This window comes from Chamaea fasciata, unplaced genomic scaffold, assembly GCF_029207755.1.
Source record: "Chamaea fasciata isolate MVZ Bird 193981 ecotype frontalis unplaced genomic scaffold, bChaFas1.0.hap1 SCAF_3, whole genome shotgun sequence".
Classification (NCBI taxonomy): domain Eukaryota; kingdom Metazoa; phylum Chordata; class Aves; order Passeriformes; family Sylviidae; genus Chamaea; species Chamaea fasciata.
The window spans coordinates 69,378,118-69,399,976 of NW_027094088.1; the positions used below are offsets into that span (position 1 = coordinate 69,378,118).

The following is a 21,859-nucleotide window of genomic DNA, read 5'->3' on the forward strand; positions in this document are numbered from 1 at the left end:
GGTGGTGAGGTATGGGAACAGGTTTCCCAGAGCAGCTGTGGATGCCCCATCCCTGGCAGCGTTCCCAGACAGGTTGGACAAGGCCTTGAGCAACCTGGTCTAGTGGGAGGTGTCCCTCCCCATGGCAAGGGAGGTTGGGATTAGATGATCTTAAAAGTCCATTCCAACCCCTTAACATTCTGTTATTCTAATTAACAGTGGGTCTGTCTATCCAGAACACATATCTAAAAATAGCATGAATAAGTGACAAGTTTATGAAGTCTGGATTTATTCATTTTTCTTTATTACAAGATAAATTCTTCTCAAACAACAGATGGATTTGACAGTGTTCAGTTTGTAATATATTAGATTCAAAATGACATATTTTTAAAAATGTTCTCTGCATACAAGGAAAATCCCAACAGAATTTACAAAGCTGCTGTATTTCACATGTATAGGATCTCAGATTGTTACCAATCTTATAGGAAATTTGTTATTACAAGTAAAGGAAAAACTACACGAATAGTTTACAATTTAATCTCAAATTATTTTTTTAAAATAGATTCTTAAAATAGATGCATTATTTAAAACAAAATCACTACAAAGAGGCACGTGGTGTTTAGTGGATGACATTAATTCTGTAACCCAAACAAGGAGACTAATCCACTCTGAGTAGCTAAATTATTTTTTTGCACTATTTACATACTTTACTGAAGTATTTTCATCCCAGAGCCTCAGCAAGCATCTTAGAATATTAATGAGAAAAGCCTGGCAGCATGCCAGAGTTAACAAGTAAGAAAGCAACATCATTCCCATTTTATCAACAGGGAAACTGAGGCACCAGGTGTATTCAGATCCAGGCAATTGCAGCAAGAAAAATCCTAAATCTTAGTTCTGTTAGCCACGTCTTGATGGAGAGACTGTTCTTCCTCCGTGTCACAGGGCTGGTGACTGCTGGGCACTGTTTGAAACCTGGTCAGTTGCTTTTTTTCATGTTGAGACTGCTCCAAAATAGGTGAAATCTATCCAGATGTAGTGTCATCATGAACACCATTACTAAAAGAAAAGCCATAAATGGTTTTCCTTTCCAGATCAAAAACCAGCAACAGCAAAAAGCGCATCTTCAATCCCTCCAAAGCCTTTGGAAGGCTGTCTTGTTTTAGCCACAATAAATACTGTAATTGTTCCCTCACTCTGCAGAGTAACAAATACTGAAAACCAGTAACTCTGAAAGACAGAATTGCACTCTTTATTATTTTTAAAAAAAAAAAAAAGCGCTAAATTTTTTGGGCATTGTGAACATTCTTTGGTCAGTCAAGTATTTGAAAGAAGTTAGTTGAGAGATTCTCAGCCAGGACATAACCTTTAGAAAACATGAAGTGTTTCACATGGTCCATAATCCCCAGGATTTTACTTCCTATGACAGCAAAATATTATACCACATCACTAAAGGTCACTTGAAAAGACCTTTAAAAATAACTTATCCATAATGTTTGCCGAACGACTAAAGGAAATAAATACTTGTTGCAGTCCTGAGATTACATGAATTGACAAGTTAAGAAAAACCTAAAAAGCCAGGACTTAAACTCTGGATAGAAGCACAAATCCAGCAATTTTTAAGGCTTTAATGGAGCGTGCATAATTTAGTCACAGCCATCTCACTGTTTACGTTTTGACAAATACAACATCTTCATGTGGGAATAGTCATGAACTGTTGCTGTCTCACAGCAGCAGGGGACAGGACAGCTGGGAGCACAGGTGGCCCAGCACTCTGGGGCTCGACATAACCACTCTTGTCCATGGTAGCCAGTGAGATTCTGGCCGGCAGCAGTTTCCTGGAAGGTAACTGGTCTGACGCCAGAAGCAGCACCCCCCAACTCAGCACTGGCAAAAGGCTTTATGCATGCTACAGCATCATAAATTAAGCAAACAGGGCCTCACTTTCTTCAGGGAGGTAGATGGGCATAAATGTGTTGCTTCTGTGGTTACTGGGGCACCCTCTGCCCTGGTGTCTGGGCTGGCTGAGAAACCGGTCCAAGAAATTTCTCGCTGTGGACCAGACCTAAAAGTGGCAAACCTCCCTCTGCAGCACAATCACAAATACAGCACAGTGATTTAGGCAACTTTTCTTGTTTTCAGCCTCAAAACACTTCTGGAATCTTCTCCATTTCTTTTCCTCAATTATTGCTGGTACCTACCAGGGACTCCCAACAAATTCCTTGCCGGCCAAGGAAAGACTGCACTGTTGTTTTATTTAGCAGCATGTCCTAGAAGCGGTGCTGGTTCTGGAAACTTTTGGGAACTTCCCCCCTGTGTTTTCACAGGACCTCATCTATATCCTTAGAGGCTTTCAGTGGTACATCAGTCCCACTGCATTTAGAAGCTTCCAAAAACCTGGGGTATCTGAGTTAGGGGTGTGCATTCAGACTGCAGAAAAGCCTCAATAGCAATGGGCAAAGGAGCACCAGTTTGAACACAGAGAGGGATCCTGTGGTTAAAGGCGCATCATCATCACCCACACAGAGGGTGGAGAAACACCTCACTTCCCTGGCCTGAGACAGTCTCTGCGGGGACCTGCCAGGACCTTCTCTCCCGTATGTCCCAGACATGTCATCTGTGTTCTGCAAGATTACACGTTTCCTCTGTACCACCTGACAGAGAAGGACATACAGGCTAAACATGTAAACAGTTTTTAAAAGAATGTAAATAAATATCCAGATGCAAAGTGCCTTAGGTTATCTAAGGTTACCTCAACACATTCTGGTTCAAGGCAGGAGGCATTTGAATGCTACTCAAAAAAAGCCAAGGCTGAAGCTTCAGGAAAGTTATCAGCACAGTCCCAGGCTGATAATTTTAGAGTGCCATGTATAAACACAGAAACACACACACTTAAATTATATATATTAGTTTTATCTAGATTTATATATACATGTATAAATTAAATATACACATGTGTTTGTATATACAGACACACATGCATGAATGTCAGTAGTCCCTCGGCTGAGAAACCTAATCCAAATCTCTGAAAGCATACAGCATTTATTTGGATAATTCTTAAGTATAAGCAATGTATTCTGATTGGAGTTTTCATGAATATGCATTAAAATTCTCCATGTCATCCTTGTGGGAATAATAATATAGTTCCATGAGTTGCAAACTATAAATATAGGCTTTTAAAATTACTTGAAGAGCAGGTACAGCCAGTGTAAGTAACTTCCAGAACAAACAGAAGGGATGAGAACAGAAAACCAGACATGAGCATGTGGCTCCCTAACAAAAGTGTGTGCACATGACCTCTCCAGCCCTCCCTGCTGGTCCTTTTAGAAGCTTTTTTTAATTGCGATGGGAGAGCATTGGTAACAAGACAGAGAAAGGTCATGTTGAAAATCCAAGAAGACCTCTCAAAGTTGGGGACAATGTTTTTTATATCGCTTCCCAGGGAAATAAGGGCAATCATTTCAGTCCATCTACATGGTTTTTTCTACTCAAAAGTTTCTAAATATGGTCTTAAGATTACTTTATAAAAATACACAATAAGCCAATACACACAATACCATGTTTTGTTTCAGTCAGATTAAAATCAAGAATGACACCACTGCATCTTTAAATAAGATAGAGTTTCCAACTACAAACATGAGGATGGGTGATGTGTCTTGAGGTATCAATTACTATCCTAGCTTTTCCATAGAACACATTCCTATGTTAACATGACGAATTGCCTCAGTAGTACTGAGTACTGCTCCCCCCAGGAGCAGATCAGGGCAGGTGTGTTAGCAGCAGTGGAAGGTTTGGTGTAGAAGAAGCCTAAAAAAATTCAGGGTAGAGACATCACTGGCGTAGAGGCAGTGTTTCCAGGCTTGCAAGAACCACAAAATTTAGGATGAACTTGCACTTATTTGTTACAGCATACCCTGTCTTACCAAGGTCTCTTTCCCATCCGTTACTTAGATCTTAATCCTGTGCAGCTTCAAGTACCTTAAAGCTCCTCCTCAGGGTTCTCTCTTGGTTAAAACCATTAGCTTTCAATGAACCACACTGAGCAACAATCTGATTAAAACAAACTCCTAAAGCCTGAATGTCAACACATAGCTAGATTCAGAGAATAGAAAAAAAACCCCAAAACTAGAACACACTACAGAGGAGTTCCAGGATTCTAGCACGGACAGTATTAGCAGCTTCTTAACAAAAGCATTTGATTTTTCTTTTGTGCAAGCAGCATTGTACATCACAGAAGCAGTGCATAAACAATGAAGTGCCCACTTCATGTGACATCATAAAATGACTCTGCATAGCCCATTAACTTTGTCTGTAGATCAATTCTCCTGAAAAATTCTAATCCCATTAAACTTCCTGAACATCAAAGTTGTATTTTAGAGAATCATTAAGGTTGGAAAAAACCTCTAAGATCATTGAGTGCAACTTTTGTCACTCTACCAAATAAACCACAGCACTAAGTGCCATGTCCAGCAATTTCTTAAACACTCCAGGTGGTGACTCCACCACCTCCCTGGGCAGCCTGTTCCAATACTGAACAGTGCTTTCAATGAAGAAATTCTTTCTCATGTTCAACCTGAGTCTCCCCAGGACCAGCTTGAGGCTGTGTCCTCTCATCCTGTCACTGGTTGCCTGGGAGAAGAGTCCAACCCTCACCTCATTACAGCCTCCTTTCAGGGAGTTGTAGAGAGCAATAAGGACCCCTGAGCCTCCTTTTCTCCAGGCAAAACACCCCCAGCTCCCTCAGCTGCTCCTCACAGGACTTGTGCTCCAGGCCCTTCACCAGCTCCATTGCCCTTCTCTGGTCTCGCTTCAGCTCCTCAATGTCCTTCCTGTAGTGAGGGGCCCAGACTGGACACAGCACTCAAGGTGAGGCCTCCCCAGTGCGGGTACAGGGGGACAATCCCTGCCCTGCTCCTGCTGGCCACACTGTTGCTGATAGAGGTCAAGATTCCATTGGCCTTCTTGGCACCCTGAGCACAGCTGGCTCATGTTCTGTTGACCAGCACCCCCAGGTCCTTTTACCCTGGGCAGCTTTCCAGGCACTCTGCTCCAGCCTGTGGTGCTGCCTGGGGTTGTTGTGACCCAAGGGCAGGCCTTGGGCACTTGGCCTCGTAGAACCTCATACAATTGGCCTCAGCCCATTGATCCAGCCTGTCCAAATCCCTTTGCAGAGCCTTCCCTCCTGCAGATCAACACTCCCCCAACTTGCCATCATCTGTGAACTTACTGAGGCTGCACTTTGCTCCCCTTGTCCATACCATGGATAAAGATATTGAAGAGGGCAGGCCCCAATACTGAGCCCTGGGGAACCCCAGTGGTGACCAGCCACCAGTTGGGTGTAATTCCATTCACACCACTGTGTGGACACGGACATCCAGACAGGTTTGAAGAAGAACAAATGAAGGCAAAATTTCACATATCCACACACTGGTGGTACAGAAAAATAATTGAGACCTCATGTCTTAAACTCATAAAACTATTGATGAAAGAAAACATGGTCCAGATGATAAAGTGCAATTATTATTCAAGTTGTGCTAAAAAGCTTTCCAGTGCTTTTCCGAAGCTTTTCCAATTTTTCTTCTTGGTGATTTTATGCTGTTATTTTACTTCTTGGTGATTTCATTCAACTTTTAATTATGTTTTTTTGCTTCTGTCCCCATCATTCCAGTACTGTTCAGTTTGCATTTCTGTGAGGCGTGAGAGAGTACGCTGAAAGGCAAAGATTTCCTCTTCTCCTGTAAACATGGAGAGTCCTTTGGCAGAATCCTACATCAATACACAAAAACAGTACCACACACCTGTGAGACTCATGGCTGTACTGAAGTGCATACTGTCTAATTCCTAAGGCTCAGTGTTCTTCAGGCTTTGACAAAACAAGACAGCAGCATGGCACCAAAAAATTAAAACTGATGTCCAAAAATTAAAGAAAAGCACCTATTTCAGCAAGGTAATTCCCTGAAGAAATATAGCAAAAAGAATAACTTGGTTTTCAAACAACACAGTAACAGGTTAATCATCTATTTTCCCTTTTTTGTTGACTAATTGTACACCGATTTAAACAAATTATTTTAAAAGTCATTTGCAATAACTGAGCTACAGGGGAAAAAAAAACCCCAGAATAAGAAACATGCAAAGTAGTACTTTTTGTGAGGACTTCTGAGGCTATTCTGTAGTGTAGGAAGAGGTAGAACAAACCATCTTTTATTTCTGTATTTTAAATGTAGGCACTAAACTTAAATCAGCATTTTCATGTATGACTGAACAGATACAATGATTAATATTCAAAATGACCCTAAAACTTACACAAAAAGGTTCTACAGATAGTGACATTTTCTTTGACTATGAATAAGTAGCACAACATGTAATTACCAGTGACAGATACACTGCAAAAAAAAGCAGCAAATCATTAGTTAAATGTTTTCTTGATTCCCCCTCCTAAAATGCTGCTGCAATTATGAGACTAAACCCAATTTTGTTACAAAAGGGAGATGATGTAAAAATCACGTACCTGGCTCAAGTCCAAATCATCCATCAACACTCTGTTGTCCTGCACTTCACCACTGTCATGTCCCATCAGGAACAAGCTTTGGAGAGGAGCTGCCGCAGAACAGATAATGCGCACCTGACACGAGGAGAACAGCCAACAACAACAGTATCATCACTTGGGCTTCACAGGAACGGGATAAAATACATCATCTATGCACAGCAGACTTAAAGTTAAAACATCAGGTTTTTTCCCCAGTGTTTTAACCTTACAGGATCTTTTTCTCAACAACAACTGATGTAACTTCTACTCAGAGAATGGAAGAACTGTGCTATCAAATACTCAGAATACCTGCTACACAAGCAATGAGTTCACCATAAAGTTTACTTTCTAAAATAACAACTGTATACTAAGCAATGCTTATTCTTCACCTGTAGTGAGGGTCCTCTCAGTGCGTAGATACACTACACTATTTAAAGAATACTTAAATTCCCAATTTCCCAGAAGCCTTTCTTGCCTTCATCTGTGCTACCCCAGTTAGTTATTTGCTAGTAAAAATAAAGATGCTGTTTTCATGTCTGCTGGGAGGAGATACAGAATGCAGTGAGAGATGAGAGCTGCAATGAAGACAGACTGAAAAAACACCACAGAAGGAGACTCCTGTTGAGAGCATGCAGGCAAGATGTTTGTGTTGTGGACAGATATCCACAAATATACTCAGGTATTTTTTCCCAACTACTTTTGATGGGAATTTAACATTTGTGTTTTTCCTATGAAGGAAGCAATAGAAAGTGACTGCTTGCAATTCTTGATGACAGCACAAACACAGAGGAGACCATCCCCCCATTTCTAACACATTAGTTTAATATTAGCATACTGTCTTAGCAAATGTCCACTTCCAAACCACAAAGAATAAAGAATCTGGATACTTTGAATGACCGTGATTTGAATCTGGCCGATTTGAATGAGACTACTCCTACACTGAGTTAGTTCAATACCTCACTGAGTTGGGGCCTTTCTGATCAACAGCTCATGCCAGAACATTCTTGATAACAACCAACCTCAACTGACACTTCGCAACAGCATAAATGTTTAAGTGTGTGCAAATATAATCACGTATAAGAGAGTGTTTCAAATCTTGCATCACTTTAAAAAAAAATCACCTTAAACAGGAACTTCCCTTTGTTTTAGTTACGCTGATTTTGCTTCCATGATTGAAATCTCTGTAAATCCACATGAAGTGCTGCATTTATCATTATTATTCCGAAGCAATTCTGCAATCTAATGTAAAGCCTACACTGACTGTTTCCTTTAAATTTTATGGTGTAATTGTGCTATTAATTCCTCCTTCCTGATCAAAAAGGCACTGATTCCTGACCAACTGCCCCTACAGATTAAAATCTAAAAAACTCCATTTCATTCCAGCACAGTTGGCAGCACAATCTTTCATTATTAAAATAATGATATGGCTTCTGTTGTTTTCCTGGGCTAGGAAAGAACATCCCCATTCAAAAAAGGCAAATGAGCTCAGGCTTATATTTATGCTCATGCTTAATACTCACAGAAACCAAAAAAAACCATCTGTTTATTTGCCTTTATCGCAATGGGACTTTTTTTTTTTTTTTTTTTTTTTTTTTTGTGAAGCTGGGAGGATGTTTCTTTGCAGCGCTAGTTCGTTCTGCTTATGTTTTCTAAACCATTACTACAGCAAGCCTTATTTCAAACCAATAGTAACAGTCAGGTTTAGGACTCCCAATATTATTTCTATGCATATAGGAAAGGCTTGGTTCTCACCTTATGCTCATAAAAGGTATCAATAAGAGTAATGAAACGACGAGTTTGTGTCCTTTTTGCTGTTGTGAGAAGTGGGATGTCACGAACAAACACTGTGTCAAAATGCTTTGATACTTCCAAATAGTCGCTGGCTCCAAGAGGCTGAAACAAAACAAACCATAAGCAATGGAAACTCATGATAGAATGACACATAAACATTGTATCTTGACATACTACAGTAACAGAAGAGAGCTGTAAAGTCCTGATCATATTTTTATTCCATTGTATCTCACTTGAGGAATGCTCGGTTGCCCTTAGGGACATAGGTACATGTGGGTGTTCATACTGCTGGCTTTACATGAACAATGAGAGTATAAAATGTGGCTCTTCTGCACTCAGACAACATCATGATCTCTCTCTTACAACCTCAAATAAAATAATCACTAGAAACCATAATCTATAGAAGACATGTGATTTCAACCTAAAGCATAAATAATTTGAATAGCTATTAGGATGCTTTCCAGCAGCAAGATTTTTAAATGCAAATTCATAGGCCAGTTACTAAATCCTAAGTAGACCTGCATTTAGTTCACCTAGGACTGACCCAGACTGAATAAATTTTCTATTTTAAGAATGGAAAACAAGAGGAAACAGACAAAACTACAATTCTGCAGCAGTTCCTTTGTTCATGGTTTCTCCTGTAATGATGAAATAAAAATCTTCAAGAAGAACCCATTAGTTTCTCTTTCTGTATCTAAACCATCAACAGAAAATATGCACAAATAGTAGTAGCTCATTCAAGTACATTCCTCTAAAGTTACTTTTTCATTACATGGAAGGCATTTTTTTCTGCAAGATCTATCCTATCAGTACCACAGGCAGTACTTTATCATGAGCTATTAAAATTCATACTCCTGAACTCGTTCCATCAGTTTCACTTGTACAAATACTTCGGAATCCTGTCTACAGCCACTGCAGAGAACAAGTTCAGCAGCATTTTGTGTGCTCACAATTTCCTTTCCAGCTAATGACATGTACCATGTGCTGTACCAAGTATAATACTGTTACAAAGCACTGCAATACTGCTATTACCTTAAAACCAGTAAATACTAACTATTTTCTCTAACTGAAATTGTGAGACTAATTTGTTTGTAGGCCACATGCAACTTCTTAACTAGAACCCTTCTGCAAGAAGTTATTTTAAACAATTATTAATAGCTGCCCATGAACAGGACTTTGGGTTTTGTTTAGATGCTAGAATAAAAACATTTGTAGAAATGGTCTGTCAGAAGTACAGAAGAGAGAAGCCCTGATGGCATTCCAAAAGTTTGTCTGAAAATCAATGGGAATAAGCTAACCTTCCAAGCAGGTATTAAGGCCTCTCATTCTCCAGCAGCCCTCCCACTTGCAGTTTCATGAATCACCCTGCTTCCCCATTCCCAAGCCTGCAACTTCCCTGTAGCATCTATGGAAAAGAATTATTACAAACACTTTCAATTCTTTTGAGCAGTGTTTAAGAGTAGTATATGCTACATTCTCCCCTTAGAATTATATCTAATGCTTATTTTCTCCCTCCATTTCAGTCCCCTAGTTACTACTATGGACTCAGTCATCAGAAACCAAAATCTCATTATCATGAGGGCCACCAGCAAAGCTTCCTACAACACCTCTGGAAAAAACAAAATCTTATCTAGATAAACAGAGTAGCTGAACTCAAAATGTTTTGATGAAATAAAGCAGGAAAAGGCTCAAGACAACGAAAGGAATTGATGGATAGAAACAACACAGTGCTAACTCACTGGACACTTTGCCACCAGATAGAAGTGATACATCTGGACAGCCAGAGTATCAAGTACAAAAGAAAACAGTGGGAGCACTAAAATCAACACAACCAGGATGCTGCCAGAGATTTTAAGATTAGTAAGCAAATAGTTTAGGTAAGGGTAATTTTATTCCACACTTAGGACTGGAGTACTGCTAAACACAGAGATCAGGTATGCCTGCGTGATGAGTACCTGCAAGGGAGAACAGCAGTACCTGAGAAAGGTTAAGAATGACTCATTTCTCCCCTTAGGTAAGAAATTACAGACATCATTGCTATGCTGATTCATTCTTTTATCACATGAAGACCCCAAGCAGTCTTCTGCTGAAACCCAAAACCCTGAGGAATTGTTCTGCCCTGCCCCAATGTGACACACTTTCTCAAACAAACCATATCAATACACCCTCCTCATCTCAAAGTATCAGATATTCAAAGCTGATTCCTAAAATAAATCAATACATAACTAAAAATTAAAGCATCCAAACTTTTGCAAAGAGGGAAAACTGAAGTGCCCAGCTAATGAGCTATACAGCTAAGAACTTGGTGGGTACCTCGTTTGGTGGATATCCAAACAGGAGAATAGAAAACCTGGGAAGTGAGAAGGAAGAAACAGGCAAAAGACAAAAATAAGGCTAATGCATTTCAAGTGGGAAGAATGGAAGATGTAATACTTATACTGCTTTTCATACAGACATAAGATCATGGTTCATGGAAGGTTACAATATGCATCTTTATCAAACAGGAATTCAATCTATTTCAGCAGTGCAAAAAGCAAAGCAATTCAAGAATTCCTCTAATTAGGGGCATAAAAGGCAGATCATTTCAAGCTTTAACAAGAACTTCTGAAACTTCTACACCAATGCTAAGTGATAATATTCTGTAAATGTTGGCAGAAATGTGCCTTTGGAGACTCCAAAATCTTACACTTGGAAAGATCTGAGTCTAGCAGCATATGAGTACTTTATTAGAGTAAATTTGGTACCCCCCTGACAAGACTGAAGTCTAGTGAGACACAACTGAAATGCCAAGTCAGTCATTCTGCTGTTACATATGGCTCAGCTGATGAGAGCTGTAGTCCCTTACATAGAGGAGTTCTCAAAACTCCCTGCTTTTGGAGTTTAGAGAGAGTCCTGGAGATAAAGACAAAGCTTTTAATCTTATTCCTAACATGACTTACTCTCATCTTGGGAAGTCCTGTAATTTCCTTCTGTCTTACTCAGTGTAAAAAGCAGAACCACTAGCAAATTTGCAAATGCTCTGGTGACAGATAAAGCCATTTTTTGTATACCTCTGACCTTGCTTGGCCCAGTTTCTATGCCCCCTGTACTTGCTTCAAAGGTGGTCTAATCCACCAGCTAACTCAAAATGCTCCAAATGTAAGAGACCAAGATGCAGGGGCACCCTGACATCTCCTCAAACTCGCATTCTCACTGGCCTGCTGCCCCCCAAATCTGGCATGAGGTGGCACAAGCACCCACACACCACCTCTGCCACACAGGAACAGGGACAGGGAAATGGCTTCAAGGCCAGACTGCGCCATTACTGGAGGCTCTAGCTGTGCAGGCCACATACAGAAGCTCCACCAAGGTGCAAATTTCTGCTGTTCCAGCAGCTCACAGCCCTCCCTTCACCTTCACAGAACGCTCTTACTGCCTTCAGGGCCACTTTCCCTCTCCTTGCAGCAAGCACTGGCTGGGTCCCCACTACCAGCAACACCAGCTCAGACTAGGGAACAAGACTAAAGGCACACAATTTTAGACACATAGCACTGTCCTCTGTATAACCCTCCAGGGCTGAAATTTATTTTTCGGATCTCAACCAATCACAGAAAGTATTTCTCTATAGTTAGCAGCATACATGAAGGTATTTCTTCCTCTGAAGTTGCTAAAGAAGCCACAAATCCTCCTAACATTGATACATATATATGTAATCCTCTTACTAAAAGTTTAGCCTGATTAATCTCATCCTCTGAATAACATTGCAAAAATAACTTCACTTGGTGTATGTTGCTGGTGCTGTCTGATCTCTTTTGTTCAATCGATTATTGACCAAAACTCAACTGCAGAACAGTAAGACATTTCTGTAATGACTGTCACTTACCATTTGTTACCAGCTCTTTCACATGCTATAATATTATTTAAAAAAACTCAAAACATTAACATATAAGAATCTTTTTTATGATATTATTGTTCCTGCATGTGTATAATACTGTAAAATTGTTGTGGATTTTTGTCATTAGCTGTGATGCCAAGAGTCAGTATTTTACAGGCTAATGCAAAACGCATTAGCACTAACACAGGCTATGCTCCTGACAAAGTGTTTACTCCACTTCAACCCGCTTGACTGAGTTCTCACCTTCATTTGTTTTTGTTTCTCTGTCTACTTAATGCATTTTCAGCTATCATCATCTCAGTTCAAGTAGGATGCTTATTATTTGGAGCTCTCTGTAGGCTGTTTCAGTCGTCTCCTGTTTCTATTATATAGTCCATTTAATTATAGTATAAAGCATCTTTTTCTTCTTTGTTGACTCATCAGTGGCCCAGTATATCACCTTTCAGAGATTGTCTGAAGAATACAGAATGTTTTACGTATGATAGAAAAGGATATGACATTTCAATATGTATTTTTTGTTGATGTTGCAAGATATTCCAGGGCCAGTTCCAGCCAATCCCAAAGACTCATGATTGACAGTAGCTATAATTTTGTGCAGACACTCTTAACACTCCAAAACTTCCTATAGGCAACACCCAGTTTAAGACCAGATAATATTTACAACTTGATCATTAAGTATAAACAAAACAAAAAAAAAAAGCTCTGTTGTTTGCAAATGAACAACACACTATCACTAGTGAGGCTCATAAAACAGAGCACTGAGATAATGTGTCAAGATCATAATTCCAAGAAAGGAATAGAAAAAGCCAAGGCATGATATATGATGCCACAGCATGCTAAAGTTTAAATAAAAATGTGAAGAGGTAGGGCATGGCTAACTTGGTTAAAAAATTTAAAGCTACTGATGGCAGTGCAAATCATAGAACCATAGAAGAGTATGGGTTGGAAGATCCCTTAAAGATCATCTAGTTCCAACCAGGAGAGCAGGAATCTAAGATCTGTAAACCCTGGAGTGAAAGATACTTTTTGTATCAAGACAGCTACTTCTCAGGTTATCACACCACAGAATCCTGTTAAGAAGTAATTTTACTTGTTCTTACAGCTAAAGTTTTTAAGTCACATTTTTCACAGTGGAAAGTTGTATCAGATCTTTGCTCTTCTGCTTAAGAAGATGCTTGTAATTTCCAGTTTTTTTATTTATTTAAACAATATGCTCAAAGCTGGCTGAATACTGGAAGCATGGAAAAGGCATGTTTCTGCTCTAAAAGCTCTCACTGACAAGTCTCCAGTTCCAACTCCAAAGTACAGCATTATCAATGAAAAGGTCTCCAAAAATAGTTAAGGCTTAAAAAATTTATAGGTCTATTTAAATATTTACACTTACTTTTAAGATTTCAAAACCATGATCAAAAAAGCTTTGAAAAAAAGAGAAGTACATTAAAGAATTTTTAAAACAAACAAACAAACAAACAAAAAGGCAAACCCTTAAAACTCCAATCAGGTTCAAACATCTTGTATTACCTGGTCTGTAAAGAACAGGATCTAAACCCACAAGGTTTATGCAGCTTTCACTGAAAGGAGTGCTCTCTAAAAATTAAGCTCTGATACACATAAAATATAAAAGAGGATGGTGGTTTGACTAACAATATAACTGTGTGGCAATATTTCCACCTGAAATAAGTTCCTTGAGTTTATTTTATAAAAAATGCTTGAGAATAAGATAAGGCAAATTTTTGAGGGGGTGAAGAACCTGATTAAATCCTTAAAGCAAATGTAGCTAATAAAAGACAGACTCTCAGTCTAGAACTTAAGCTGCAAAAGCTAATACCTTAGAAATAAAACTTAAGATCACAAACTAAGGAAAACTCTGATTCTAAAAGGTTACTGGAAATAGTGCTTACCCGTGGTATGTTTATTTACACCTATAACTGACAATCCTACAATTCTAAAGATGGCATCAAATTATACTGTGGATACATTCAGCAGCTTTAAATGAAGCCAGTTTCCTCAAAATTACTCAGGATCATTAAACCATAAATGCAGCTGAGTTATGTCATCACAGGGCAGACATTCAGCTGACTCAAAAACAGAAACTTGCATTTCTAAATCACTTGATGCATTTGCAAATGGTGGTGGGGTTTTTTTTGTGGTTTGTTTGTTTGTTTTTTGGGTTTGGTTTTGGTTGGGGTTTTTTTTTTGTTTTGTTTAGTTACATCTTTTTCTTTGGAGTGCAAGCTATTTAAGTTAAGAATCACATTTTCCTCCTGGTCTGTACAGTGTACCTATTGCAATGGAACAACAACCTAACAGAAACTGTTCACCCCTTATTTGTTGTGTTAATCTACACCAAAATTCTATTTTGCCAATTCCGGAAACATTGAATAACTACAAGGAAAACAAATTCACAGTAGAATAACCTTTTATGACATAAATACTGATACTAAATTTATTTTCAGCGTTTTAATGCGGCTGTATGTTCGCTGATGGTTAGTATCATGTTAAGGCACTACATGCATTGGTACTGGGCAGTTGGATGAAAGGATATATTGGATTAGCCGATGGGAAGCCCACAGGACCCATGAGCCCAAGCAGCTGAGGCTGTGTGAGAAGCAGGCTGCCGCGTCTGAGCGCTCGGCAGCCGCGTTCCCGGCAGAGGGCAGCAGCTGCTGCGCACAAGGCAGGGGAGCACCGAGAGCTGCGCATCCCCCGACTCCCTCAGCTCCGTGAAGATTACACACACGGCACGCTGCTGGCTGCGTTATTTATACCACATCCAACTGTCACAATTACCAGTTTTCAAGGAAAATTTTAAAAGGGAAGTGAAGAAGGGGAACTGGCAGAGAGTGATTTTTTTTTTCCCTGAGGTGTAATGAACGCTGTTCTTCATGTGTGAACACACGAAAATCGGGGTAAAACCTGTATTTCCACAATTACGTGAGCATATACATATACATATATATATATAGGGATTTAAAAACCAAGTTAATATATACATTTTCTTTTTAAAGGTATCTGTTGATCTTTCATTCACACATTTAACTCAATTAACAAATTAACTAATTATATTTTGCAAGAATCCTAACACCACTGGTAGTGTTTCCCTCGTTGTATAGATGAAGAAACAGGAAGAAAGAAATTAAAGGCCCCAAAGAATGGGAGAAGTCAGTGTTAGCATTAAAATTTGGGAACTGTATGTCCCTATTCTGCCTGGTGCCTGTGCCAGCCTCCTATGGCTACATTTTATTTTGATGAAAACCAAGCAGTTGTCCTGGCTGATTACACTGGAGAAGCATGTTCACAAGGCTCTATTCTAGTACTGGGTAACTGCTTCACACCCATGACAAAAACCACCATGTGCCACGCTGCCACATAAACCCTGGTGTGTCAGGTCTGAAAAACTGCTTCTCCTTTGCTTTAAAGCAACCAAAATAGATCGGTATCCTCTTATGCAATTTTTTTGTTGGTTTTCCACATGTTCGCATAGCTAGTAAAGAAAAAAGAAAAAAAAAAAAGGCAAAGTGTATGAATTCGATATTAACTAAGCTAGCTAAATCTTGGGATTATCCTCAACTGGGAAACCAGAATTTATAAAGTGATGCAGACAATAGCTTAGCAAGTCAACTGCAATGTCATATCAGCATTGCATACAATATATTCTCTGTATTTTTTATAAACATTAATGGACAACCAGTAATTACCAGTATCTGATGCACTATTTTAGACAGAGATAACTCTTTATACTCTTGACATGAAAAAGTTTGATGCTAACATATGAAACAGGAATGAAATATTGTAATACCAGAAAGGTATCAACTCTATCTCCCAAGGTTTCCAGGTATTAATTAAAAAGCAGCTATTATGAAATTTCTACTTAAGCTAGGAGATGTTACAAATATTATCAGGTTACCAATGGCTGATTTGCTATTTTCATCTATTATGTATTAGCTGGCATCTCATGAAATCGTGTGATATCAAAGTGGAAAATATTTCGGTATTTCCCCTTAAAACAGAATTTTGATTTTATTTCAAAGGAAACTTCAGTGAAATTGAAGAGGTTTTACAGGCTATTCATACAAAATATTGTATTACAGAAATCATTAAGTAATTACCTGAAAAATTCCGAGCACATCTCCTTAGTCCTAAACCAGCAAATGTAGATTTTTAGGTCTAGATATTTATCCCTTGGAATGCATTGTAACAGTTACCCAAAATGAAACTAGAAGACAGATTGCAGGTACAAATTGAAAGCAGAGTCCCTTGGGTGATAAGCTATTTTGCCAACACAACAAAAGCATCTATCCTTTCACATGTTGATTCTTGCATAACTTATTCTTTTTTCTGCAACCCTTGAAGGGTAATGGATAGCCAAAGGAATCAATTAACCAAGTTTTGAGTACAATGTTGTCCAGTCATGCTGCAATGATTACTGACACCCATGTGAGCAGCGGTGTACAACAGTTTCAGAAAACTCAAAAAATACTACTGCAACTCCAAGATAGTACTGTAACTTGTAAGTACTCCCATGGTGCGGACCAGTTATGTCAAATCTGGAAGAAAGGTTGCTTGGTATGAGGGAAATGTCCTATACGTTTCCTGTGAAACCCCCCTCAAATCCAAAGAAGTTAAAAGCCTTGGAAAAAACTGTCTGAACTGACTGCACATTGCCTACTCCCAGAAGTATGAGGGGAATAAGAGCTGGTTATTCCCTCAAGATGGACTGAGCACATTCCCCTGCTGGCTGCTGAACTTGTTCACTGCAGGGGCAGTGAGAGCTGCCAACAGGCAGCAGGGACCCTGACTCCCTCACATCCCTACTTTCAGGCACTTTAAAACCAGGAAAGATCATGGGGTACTTCAAATTCCTGCATTTTAGAGATGGCTAAGCCTAAAAACTACTACACAGCTCAAACACAAAAGCCTCTTCCTAAAATGGCATCCAGTTTTGATCCAATACACAGTAAAAGGAGGCTGTGTCTGCTTAGATGTGAAAAAACCCAAAATGAAACAAACTCTCAACAAACAGCCAACCCTTTCCCCCAAATACCAGTTCTGATAAGAAATAAACTGCACACAGCATTCTTTTCTTCATTGCTCCTCCCCCCATAAACACAGTATTCTGTATTTACAGCAAATTTGTATTAGCATACATTCAGAACTCCTGGGGAAAGAAACCTGTTATACTGGGCTTAGTATAAAAATGTGCTCATTAGAAATGCTACAAACAACAAACCTTCAGCAATATTTCTTTTTATAGGTTAGCTAACTAACTTAGCTATCCATTTAACAAATACTTTCTTGAGATTGCATAATGCTGCTTTCCTAATAAGAACAGCATCTTCAAAACTCCACCCTTCCTATAAAGTCAGGGAGAGTGGAGAATTAATTTAATTTCCATTCTTTAGTCATCCACTGTATGCATCCAGAATGAGCTTCTCCATCACCCTTCCTGGACTAAAATCTCACCAACAGCCTGCAGTTCCACCCATCATCATACGCATGCATGAATTTTACTTGTTTGGTTTTTAATACTGACACATAGAGCATTTTCTAGTGACATGGACTTTCTCTTGCACTTTAACATTTATCAAAAATAAAACGCTAGTCAGAGATTTCAGCCTAGTTTTCCAGGACTCCAGTGATACAAAATGTATTTGCAGACTATTTTTAACATATGTTGACTATTTACAGACTGAAAATTATTTCACTATCCTTTAGTAAAATAGATATTTCACTCTGCTTCACTTAGAACTTATTTTTTGCCAAACCTTTTCCCTTTTCCACATCATTATTAAAAATTCATCCATCTCCAGCTAAGAATAAGCCGGTAACATTCAAGTAATATAAAACATCAAAACTCCAATTTTACTTAAGTCTTTTATCTGAATGGACATATTTGCCCATGACCTTTATTTTATAATTTTCCTGCACTTCATAACTAGTTGCCATTCATTCAGTATTATTTGATTCTGTCTCAACAGTGACACAGGAAATACTATCTTCCTCCTCAGAGAATCTTTCTTGGGTTTGTGTTGCTCTTTTTGTTGTTGTTGTTGTTGTTGTTCATACTTCCCTTTCCAGTTTGTCACACTTCCCTTTCGCTTTTTGAAAATTACTCTTCCTGAATGCTCATATATGCAACTTCACTGTTTGGAGTATCTTTTGGTTTCATTAAATGTTAGAAAATTAAGATTGTTCCTACACAACACAGATTTCTAGATTAATTCATGACTGTAAGCTCCAACCAAATGACCTTGTACTGGATGTAGTACATTTTACACTAGAAAGTTATCATTTGCAATTTTCTGGCTAATTGCATTTCACCTTTGTCTGTATTTCATCTACAGCGTAACATACAATGGTGTATTTTCTTTATATGCTTTTTATAGCCAAGTGCTCAAGGAGCAACCCACCTCATGCTCCATTTGCAACAGATCCCTGTGAGTACTTGCCTTCTGAGTTTGTTAATTAGTAGACTGACATATACTCAAGAACCTAGTATTAATTAACTTTAAGGCAGGTACCAGTACCTGCAATGTTGCACACTGTTCTCCACCTCTTTTAGCCACTCTGTCTTTAAGTAGGCTGTAAGTACCCATTCTGTGTTATTATTTTATGAATTGTCCCACAAGGTTTCAATAATAGCAATTATCTCTCATTTTTCCCCATTAATGAGAATTTCCCATTTATCATGCTTGTCACCACATCTTGAAACTCTTACAAAACCAACTGAAAATCTTGTTTTCAATTCTGTTACAAGTTTAATGAGCTCCTACAACACCAACTTTAGATTTCATTTGTCTACCTGGAGGCTTTCCTTGAGCTGTCAATTAAGCTTCACCCTGGTTGCAACAGGCTCCAGCGAGGAAGATTTCCTGCCCCATGTCCCTTTGTAAAATCCGCCTTCCCCTTCCCATGGGGTTTTGTCCCCATGTCCTGCACAAAGAAATCTGCAGATTTGCTCCACGCAAATCAAAAAAATTCCCCTCCAGTATTTTCTTTTGTCAATCTTGTTTTTCATTACATCTTTTCCAGATTTCTACTTTCCTTTTTTTCATAGCAGCACTTACAATGCCTGTCAACACAAGAAGTAACAAATACCTTGTTGCTATGTCCCCTACAGGTTTCCGCTTTATCCCTCCACAAATCACTCATACTATTAGCAAGCTTACTGGAATATATATAAATGACTTTATACTTCCTGTCATGTTGAATATCTCCTCATCTGGGGTTATTTTTTGCTATATACCACCAGTGCACTTCTTCAGATCCTCCCTATGTCTTCCATGATATGAGTGGGAGCAATTTCCCACTCTGACTGTTTAAAAAAGACACTGCATGTTTTTCCATCAAAACTTAAAAGAATTCATGAAGAAAAGGAAGAGGGTTTCATGGCTTGACAGCTGCATTTTTCCTTTCTTGAATTTTTCCTTTTAGCAGATTTTAATGGCAGCAGGGCAGGCAAACAGTGGCAGTGGGGCAGGCAAGGTCCTAAATGCAGCTTATACTGAGGGAGATTTTCTACCATTGCTATGAATCATTGCAAAAGTTTACAGTAATGAAAAAAAAATCACATTCATCTAAACTTATTAGACAATTCTGAAGTTCATGACTAGACTTTTCTCCCTATGAAGGGAGCACACTGATACCCCTTATCAACATGCTAATGTAATATTTATGAAAATATATCCATGATCTGAAGAGAAAAATCAGCGATGACTGAGGAAGTTGTCAAAAGAAAACCATTTACTGTTTGCCATGTTGTTTTAGTTTTAAGCATGTGATTTTGCTATAAGACCATAACACATCTGCAGAAGGCATCTGAATTGAGACAGCAAGATTTCCTAAGTCCTGGGCAATCCATGTAAGAATAATACTGGTAAACAATGATTAACATTTCATAAGGGATTCTCTTCACTTGCTCTGAGTGCAAACCAAGACCCTCATCTCCATTATGCCAAGATGATCTGAACCCCAAATAATTCTTGAACAGGATAAGAACCTTCAGACCACTGACATGTGAGCTAATCAGAACACTTCTACTTAGAAGCAACTTATTATCCCATTTAAGTACATAAGGCATTTACTGGACTAAATTGTACTAGTATTTACTGACAGCATAGCTTCCCCATACTTTAAGGGGAACAAGGCAGAAAAAGTCTCAAAACCTTTAGTGAAAAGCAAGCTATTCTAGCCATGAACACCTCCACTCTTACAAATGGCTTATTGGTTTTGTCTGAAACTGAAAACCAGCAGTCTAAAACCTACAGTCTGAAACACAATCAGTGAAATTTCTGTCCAAATAGTTACCAACTCTGTAGCTGTAAGGAAGTGAAAGCATAATGTTAACACCAAAAGACTGGCCACCATCCTGAATCAAAAGTGCTATTGATCCAGTTGAGGGTTGCGATCATTTAACAGCAACTTCAGATATCAGAGATCACTGAAGTACAGTGCAACTCCCGGGGAATTGTCTTCCGACCCACTGGATAATACAAATACAAGGGGAACTTTTCAAGATTCACATCTCACATTTTAAGCAGAGAATGTGGCAGTATTTAGCAAAAGCTGGCATATTTTGAGAAGGCCAGGGATTAAACATTCCTTGTACATGCAGTTGAAACCAAAGCATGGAACAGCAGTGTTACTCTAGTGGTGCCAGATCATTACTCCTCTGCTTGAGTAACAGACTGAAAACCCAGATTACAAAAACAGCATTTGACTGCTATTTACATATTGAGATGTTACCACCACTCACATACCAGCAGTGATGTTAGGCCAGGCATATATTGTAGTGGGATTATTGAAGATAATCTGTGATACACCTGAGTGAATTTATTGTATCATTTAAAAGAAAATCAGTATGGTTCTTTTGAGGAAAGGGATTATTTTTCCTGTAAAATTAAAAATATTTCTGTTAATCAAGTTTTTTTTAAACAGCCTGTTTAATTTAGTGCCATTTGGGAAAACAGCAAGTTTGTGTGGTTTGAATTTTTTTTTAAACTGTGCAAAGTCTGAGCATTAACTGATCTAGATTGGACTGGGTACTCACTCTGTCGCACAGCTCTTCAAACGTGAAGTCTGCAATGGTTCCACACGCTTTATTCAGCCTCAGCTCTCTGCCTTGCACTTTTAGAATCCTTGGTCTAGTTACTATGGGAACATGAACAAAGACTCAATCTTCTCTGGATAATTACTATAAAATTCATCTCTTACAGATAGGAAATGCATAGCTTCATGAATAATAGCACATGATTCAACACATAAATTAGACAAAATGCTGATACAATGACTGCCACTTGAGTGTGGCATCAACCCATATACAGCAATGGAACTTATTAATTGGTCAGTGGAGATTGGGCATTGTGTTCTAAATGTATTCTCTTTCAAGAGAAATTAACTTACGTACAATCATTTTGTTTCTGAGCCAGCTCATCAAACAACTTATCCATGACAGCCTCCACATCAGCTTCACTTGTGCTACAGTGAAAAGAATAATAGAATATGAAATTAATAACACTTGAAGCCAACATCAAACAGCTGCCTGAGCCTGCTTAGCTTTTTGCCCATAAAAAAAAGAGAACAGGATGTTATGCTCTAAATACAAACATTACATTTAGAATACACTTAAAAGTAGAGAATATTAACTCTCAGGTAGATGATTCTGCCTCATTTGCATATACTGAAAGACTTCT

At 38.7% G+C, this 21,859-nt stretch overlaps 1 protein-coding gene across 4 annotated transcripts in view; it reads right to left on the reverse strand.

Moving 5' to 3' along the window:
* Positions 1-270: 270 nt before the first annotated feature.
* AFG1L (AFG1 like ATPase) overlaps positions 271-21,859 on the reverse strand; it is a 66,205-nt gene continuing 44,616 nt past the window's right edge. For 3 of the 4 annotated variants that reach the window (XM_066179454.1, XM_066179452.1, XM_066179451.1), the window contains 5 exons: positions 21,574-21,644; positions 21,217-21,317; positions 8,255-8,395; positions 6,485-6,598; positions 271-5,742 (listed from right to left, as the gene is read on the reverse strand). In XM_066179454.1, coding sequence (XP_066035551.1) covers positions 5,611-5,742; positions 6,485-6,598; positions 8,255-8,395; positions 21,217-21,317; positions 21,574-21,644 — 559 coding nt within the window. In that variant the 3' untranslated portion in view covers positions 271-5,610. The remainder of the gene's footprint in view (positions 5,743-6,484; positions 6,599-8,254; positions 8,396-21,216; positions 21,318-21,573; positions 21,645-21,859) is intronic. The other variant, XM_066179453.1, reaches the window with a different exon arrangement.